Source organism: Oncorhynchus kisutch, linkage group LG30, assembly GCF_002021735.2.
Source record: "Oncorhynchus kisutch isolate 150728-3 linkage group LG30, Okis_V2, whole genome shotgun sequence".
In the NCBI taxonomy this organism is placed as follows: domain Eukaryota; kingdom Metazoa; phylum Chordata; class Actinopteri; order Salmoniformes; family Salmonidae; genus Oncorhynchus; species Oncorhynchus kisutch.
In genome coordinates this window covers 23,011,172-23,018,898 of record NC_034203.2, presented here as the reverse complement: position 1 = coordinate 23,018,898, position 7,727 = coordinate 23,011,172, and the positions used below count along the sequence as shown (strand labels likewise).

General features: G+C 38.4%; 1 protein-coding gene across 2 annotated transcripts; it reads right to left on the bottom strand.

The window, feature by feature from the left end:
* Window positions 1-4,629: 4,629 nt before the first annotated feature.
* Window positions 4,630-6,791, bottom strand: LOC109875321 (protein transport protein Sec61 subunit gamma-like). 2 transcript variants are annotated; one of them, XM_020467639.2, is made up of 4 exons: window positions 6,078-6,188; window positions 5,607-5,718; window positions 5,092-5,194; window positions 4,630-4,953 (listed from the first exon to the last, which is right to left on the bottom strand). In XM_020467639.2, the coding sequence occupies exons 2-4, from the start codon at window positions 5,698-5,700 to the stop codon at window positions 4,944-4,946; spliced, it is 207 nt and encodes a 68-aa protein (XP_020323228.1). In that variant the 5' UTR covers window positions 5,701-5,718; window positions 6,078-6,188; the 3' UTR covers window positions 4,630-4,943. The 2 variants fall into 2 exon arrangements, with proteins under 2 accessions (XP_020323228.1, XP_020323229.1); XM_020467640.2 differs by lacking the exon at window positions 6,078-6,188 and adding an exon at window positions 6,595-6,791 and having other exon boundaries at window positions 4,815-4,953.
* Window positions 6,792-7,727: the final 936 nt, after the last annotated feature.

Sequence of the window (7,727 nt, the reverse complement as noted above, 5' to 3'; positions counted from 1 at the left end):
AATTCCCTACGTATAAATCTGGAGAATATGTCTAAGGATAACCCCGCAACATGGTGTATGCGGATGCTTCTGACGATGAGAAAAAGTCAAGACCTTCTGGAAATGTCAGTTAAAGACAAGTAAACTGAATTTAAACTATCAAACAGTAATTTTGACACAATCACCATCTCTTCAAAGTATGTTACTACATATAGTCCTGTTTGTAACATTCTCTATGAAATGGGCCTTTACATGATGTGCGATTCAATGCAGTTAGCTTAGAAATTACGGATGGATGTTTAAAAGTGCTTACAATTCATGACATATGTAGTATAACAAATTAACGAAAATATCACTTTATCAACTGACTTTTTTGTTGAAAATACAGTCGTGGCCAAAAGTTTTGAGAATGACACAAATTTTAATTTTCACTAAGTCTGCATGATGGCAATTTGATGAATTGCAATTTTATTTTTAAACCTTTATTTAACTAGGCAAGTCAGTTAAGAACAAATTCTTATTTTCAATGATGGCCTAGGAACAGTGGGTTAACTGCCTGTTCAGAATGACAGATTTGTACCTTTGTCCACTTGGGGGTTTGAACTTGCAACCTTCCGGTTACTAGTCCAACACTCTAACCACTAGGCTACCCTGCCACCCCCTCAAAGTCCCTCTTTATCATGCAAATTACCTGAATCGCAGAAAAACATTTCCACTGCATTTCAGCCCAGCCAACAAATGGTGTGAGTGTTGATGAGGACAAGGCTGGAGTGCACTCTGTCATGCTGATTGAGTTCGAATAACAGACTGGAAGCTTCAAAAGGAGGGTGGTGCTTGGAATTATTGTTCTTCCTCTGTCAAACATGGTTACCTGCAAGGAAACACGTCATCATCATTGCTTTGAACAAAAAGGGCTTCACAGGCAAGGATATTGCTGCCAGTAAGATTGCACCTAAATCAACCATTTATCTGATCATCAAGAACTTCAAGGAGAGCGGTTCAATTGTTGTGAAGAAGGCTACAGGGCGCCCAGGAAAGTCCAGTAAGCGCCAGGACCGTCTCCTAAAGTTGATTCAGCTGCGGGATCGGGGCACCACCAGTACAGAGCTTGCTCAGGAATGGCAGCAGGCAGGTGTGAGTGCATCTGCACACACAGTGAGGTGAAGACTTTTGGAGGATGGCCTGGTGTCAAGATGGGCAGCAAAGAAGCCACTTCTCTCCAGGAAAAACATCAGGGACAGACTGATATTCTGCAAAGAGTACAGGGATTGGACTGCTGAAGACTGGGGTAAAGTCATTTTCTCTGATGAATCCCTTTCCGATTGTTTGGGGCATCCGGAAAAAAGCTTGTCCGGGGAGAACAAGTGAGCGTTACGATCAGTCCTGTGTCATGCCAACAGTAAAGCATCCTGAGACCATCCATGTGTGGGGTTGCTTCTCAGCCAAGGGAGTGGGCTCACTCACAATTTTGCCTAAGAACACAGCCATGAATAAAGAATGGTACCAACACATCCTCCGAGAGCAACTTCTCCCAATCATCCAGGAACAGTTTGGTGGTGAACAATGCCTTTTCCAGCATGATGGAACACCTTGCCATAAGACAAAAGTGGCTCGGGGAACAAAACATTGATATTTTGGGTCCATGGCCAGGAAACTCCCCAGACCTTAATCCCATTGAGAACCTTTGGTCAAACCGCAAGAGGCAGGTGGACAAACAAAAACACCACAAACTCCAAGCATTGATTATGCAAGAACGGGCTGCCATCAGTCAGGATGTGGCCCAGAAGTTAATTGACAGCATGCCAGGGTGGATTGCAGAGGTCTTGAAAAAGAAGGGTCAACACTGCAAATATTGACTCTTTGCATCAACTTCAAATAATTGTCAATAAAAGCCTTTGACACTTATGAAATGCTTGTAATTATACTTCAGTATTCCATAGTAACATCTGACAAAAAATATCTAAAGACACTGAAGCAGCAAACTTTGTGGAAATGAATATTTGTGTCATTCTCAAAACTTTTGGCCAAGACTGTACTAAGATTAATGGATCAAAACACAAAAAAATCTAAAAATGTGATAGTAGATGCAAAAATGTAATCTTAGCCTGTGATGCCTGGCCTTAAAAGTAGTCAGTCCCGATCAACTCCAGTTATCAACACTAACTCCAGAAAGTGTATCACTCTGTTGAGGGTTAAGATAACTCCAGTAGAGTAGTGATTTAAACTCCTTGAATTACTGTGTATACCCCTATTCCTATATATCACGCTCTTCCTTTCCATAACAACACAGCTACAGTTTAAGTCGGAAGTTTACATACACTTAGGTTGGAGTCATTAAAACTAGTTTTTCAACCACTCCACAAATGTCTTGTTAACAAACTATAGTTTTGGCAAGTCGGTTAGGACATCTACTTTGTGCATGACACAAGTCATTTTTCCAACAATTGCTTAAAGACAGATTATTTCACTTATAATTCACTGTATCACAATTCCAGTGGGTCAGAAGTTTACATACACTAAGTTGACTGTGCCTTTAAATTGGTGCCGCTGGCTTCCGGGTTGGATGCACGTGTGTTAAGAAACAGTGCGGCTTGGTTGGGTTGTGTTTCGGAGGACACATGGAAAACCTTTGTCTCGCCCGAGCCCGTACAGGAGTTGTAGTGGTGAGACAAGATAGTAGCTACTAACAATTGTATAGCACGGAATTGGGGAGAAAAGGGGTGAAAATGAAACAAAAAACAATATATATATATATATTTTTTTAAATAGATGGCATCATGTGGAAAATTATGTGGATATATTGAAGCAACATCTCAAGATATCAGTCAGGAAGTTAAAGCTTAGCCGCAAATGGGTCTTCCAAATGGACAATGACCCCAAGCATACTTCCAAAGTTGTGGCAAAATGGCTTAAGGACAACAAAGTCAAGGTATTGGACTGGCCATCAAAAAGCCCTGACCTCAATCCTATAGAAAATGTGTGGGCAGAACTGAAAAGCATGTGCAAGCAAGGAGGCCTACAAACCTGACTCAGTTACACCAGCTCTGTCAGGAGGAATGGGCCAAAATTCCCCCAACTTATTGCGGGAAGCTTGTGGAAGGCTACCTGAAACATTTGACACAAGTTAAACAATTTAAAAGGTGATGCTACCAAATACTAATTGAGTGTATGTAAACATATGACCCACTGGGAATGTGATGAAAGAAATAAAAGTTTAAATAAATCATTCTCTCTACTATTATTCTGACATTTCACATTCTTAAAATAAAGTGGTGATCCTAACTGACCTAAGACATGGAATTTTTACTCTGATTAAATGTCAGGAATTATGAAAAACTGAGTTTAAATGTATTTGGCTACGGTGTACATAAACTTCCAACTTCAACTGTATCTCTGAATTATAGGCTACTCGGAATGATTATGTTGAGTCGTCTGCACTCAGTTATTTCCATTACTAATGTGCTATTTCAAGGAATTATTTTTAACATAGCCTACTACTGAAAAGACATAAACATGTATAGATAGCACATAACTAACAACATCTACTGCGTTGTAGTCTGCAGGCCACAGCTATAGGCCTAGTCTGTATACAAAGAGATGAATACTATAAGGTGTTAGGAATAATAGTCTCATCTTGTACTTCTTCCAGTACCATAGAATAATCACTAATGTGCAGGACAATTCACATTTTTATGTTTGATTTGTTTTTTGCCTCAGGTTTTCATCCATTATCCATGAGTAATTTAGTCAAACAGTGGATGCACACACTTCAAAGAAAACTACACTAGCCTACTCAATTTGGACTTTTTTTTACCTCATCAGATCATTAAACTTGTCCGAATGATATACTATATGACTAGAGAAGTCCTTAGTGCTCAAATGTTAGGAAATTAAAAGTGCCAGATGTAGTTCTGTCTGTCTCACTGGAGCAAACCTAATATGTAAAATACACCTGTGGTAGTGAATGGATGAATGTCAATCTTCGAAGTGTGATCATCTCTTCCCTGTGCCTGTCAACCACTTGTATGACCTAATCTGAATAGAAATCTAATGGCATTTTATTTGATGGGGATATTTTATATTGGTCTTTTCCACACCGTTGCTCTGAAACCCCACCCTATGGCGATGTGAAAGACAATGCAACCTCAGAATCAACGATTCATACTTGGAGATGATTTTCATAACATGAAGCTTACGATTTTACTCACCTCAAAATGTAATCCATACAGGTTTCCCTTCTGGTAAAATAAAATATATATTTTCACTCACACTGGGCTTTGAACCTTTTCACACCACGTTACAAATTAATTTCCTTCTGCCTATAAATATAAAGCTCTACTTGTTTTCCTCATGTGTGTTGCATTATTTATAGCAGTAAAATGGGAGGAAAATCCAAGCCATAGAATGTGGAACACACAGGTTCACATAATACTACTTTAGAATTCCCTAGAGATACTCACTGATTCTCAAGATTCTGCACTGTACAGAGGTCATGTTTTCTGCTAGCCTTATAAGGGAACAAGGTCTACACAAGTGAACATAGTAAATGGAGAAAGGTTAAGTGCAGCAGAAGCTCTGCAAGCTTATCTGACAATGATATGAAATTGTGCAAAACAAACTGAGTCTGAATAACATGGAGATTAAATGGAAAACAGGAGATAATGAACTTTATTTAATCAGTCCATTCAGAATCAGATCATGTTAGACAGTATCAGTCATTCCTTACAGAAATGTAACAAATAATGTGTTAATCAAAACAATATGCCCAATGCCAACGCCCTAGATCGAAGTTAATATTTTCTGTGATTTAGAGGAAATAAACACATGAGATTTGATCTCTTATTAATCCAAATTTATTTACAAAGCAAACAAATATGAACTGAAGATAATTATAATATACAAAAAAATGTTAACACTTTAATCCCATGTCCAGTTGCAGGTAGTTAATCAGCCAGGGGAGATATTCAACCACCACTGCAAGACAAAATTATATGAATTAATTGCAAAGTCATTCATATAAAAAGCTATCTCCATTGAGGAACACTGCCATCTATCATCATTGTGCAGTGGTTGATTAACAGTAATAATAGGCTATTATCGATTAATACTTACACAATGATGTTGTTGATTGGGATGTGGATGAGTTTGACGAAGAAACCAATGAAGCCCATGATAGCAAAACCTATCGCTGTGGCCATGGCAATCTTTGAGAATTCTGAAATTAGAAAGAACAAAGTTTAATCCGATTTTCCATGGCCAAATTCAGATAGCTGCTACATTGCAAAGTTAGGTCAATCAGAGGCTAACAAATCATAAAATAAATACAATAAAATAAAATGTACAATATTGTTATTGTAAACAATATATGAATTTGAACAGTCAACTGATTAATAAAGCAGAAAGAGTGATAATGATCTATAATACAGAGAAATATATGACCAGTCAGTTCAATGCATCTATACCACAGCATGCTAGTGAGAGAGGCTTGTGAGAATACCTCAAAAGGTAAGTATATTTAATTTCCTGTACAAGGGTACAGTGTTTGAGTAAGATATCAGCCCTTCACAACAGTCAATCATGTAGGGGTCAATTCATTATAAGGATATCTATGATATAGGATAGATTACCTTTTCTGTCTGGCTTGGTACACCTCTTCACAAGCCTTATCGAGTCCTTCACAAACTGCCGACTGGGCTCCACAAATTGCATTACCTGGTCCATGTTGAAAAGGTTTTTTTCCTATTGAGGGGAAACATATAATACAGTATAAGCTTTTAAAAATGTGTTTTAGGTAACGTTAGCCTACTACACCAGTGTAACCCTCCAGTCCCCTATACTTCAGGCTTGGGTAAATGTTTCAAAACACTGATTTGTAACAATGTTTAACATTTCGTGAAGACAAAGTAATACTCGTGTTACATTGTAGCTGATAGTGCTACTCTGCCAATGAAAGTTACATAACACTGTAACGACTGTTCTTCTTAATACAAGGTAAAGATATTACAATGCGCGACTTGATGCAACTTTAAAATAACACTATTAACAGAACAAAAATACATCCGTAAATTAATCTGATAGGGCAATTCTAGTTCACTTACCGGAATACTTAGACACGTATGTTCTAACTCGAAAGCTGACGTCGACTTCGTGTAAATGCGCAAAAGATTATAACCCGGATGGGATTAGGAAGGATGACGCGGACTCTTGATGCACGCAAAACAGGAAAAGTGGCGCCAAGTAAAGTTTTTGGTTGTCACAGCCACAAAATCGAGATTGGCTATATCGTAACAAAAATATTCTGAAAACAAAACGTAGCCTTTTGGTTTTAAGGTTAGGAGCAGGCATAAGGTTTAAATCTGATTTAAAATTACATTGTTGAAATAGTTGGGGTTTCCGACTTTGTGGCTGTGGTAACTTGCGACAACCATTTTTTGGGGTATAAACCTTCGTCTCTTGACTGGGCTACAAACATGTACTTATTATGAATAAACTAACGTTAATGCCTAGGAATGGTTAGGCTACATGCTCCCCTGATAACCTCAAAATGGAGTCGGTTGCTAGTGAATGCTTAGTAATCGAACCGGACGAGAGTGAGGATGATTAAGCCTATTGTACCTGCTGCTACAGGTGTGGTGAAGTCTCCCGAGCCTCACCACCTGAGATGATTCTGCCCCAGTGGGAGAACGATTTTTTTGAGAAATTGGATCACTGCTTTTTGGCCACCAATATGTGTTTACCAAGCCATTTGGAGGAGGTTGATCTTCCGCACTAATACGCATGCGCTCAAAGATAACCCGGATGCAATCTCTGCCACCATAATAGCAAGCGTAGGGTGTGGTTTAAAATGGCCCCACCGTGCCCGTGATAATGTCGAATGTCTTAATAATGTAGCCTACATATGTGAACATAATGCTCAAAAAGAAGAAAGGGCATTAATTAACTGTTTAAAAACAATCATTTAATTGTGGTAAGCAGTTTGTGTGAATACAATTCAAATCCCCTCCTGTCCAGATAGGATATTTTTTAATCAACATAACATATTTTTTAAAGGTCCGCCCTCATGCAGACACAGTTAAATCAAATATAGATCCACTTATTTATTCCCCTAAAATGTATGGAAATCCATTTCTAGACGCAATCATTCAAGCATAGGCATTGAAGCAGTACGCGATTGATTGCAGTCACTCACTCACTACATAGCAGCAAGGTACTGCAGATGGCTGTCTTATTTCACAACAGTGGCAGCAGTTTCAGAAAAAACATAATTTAAGACCTTGAGTCATTGTTTCTATACATGTCCAGTACAAAAGATTCTGTATACACAGTGCTTGACTTGGGCCGGAGCCAGAGCCAGAATAATGCAAGAGCTTACCTGGGTTGAAGCCCCTGGGTCCAGGCTGGTGGGGGCACAAGATGCAGTAAAAAAATCAACACAATAATACATATATACAGTATATGGTAGGGGGCCAATGTGGGTTACTGGGGGGCCATGCCTTGATTGGGTAATTGGTTAATAAAAAATATGATAAAAATAAATGCATAATAAATAAATGTGACTGATACGTTTTTTTTTTTTTATCTAACCACAGGAGCCAGCTCTCAGTGTTTAAAATACACCAGAGAGCATAATTTAGCCACAGAGGATCAATCGTTTAAAAAAAATAACTGTTGATTACATTTTATCACAAGTGCATACAGGTAACTGCCAAAATAAAGGAAACACCAACATAAAGTGTCTTAAAAGTGAG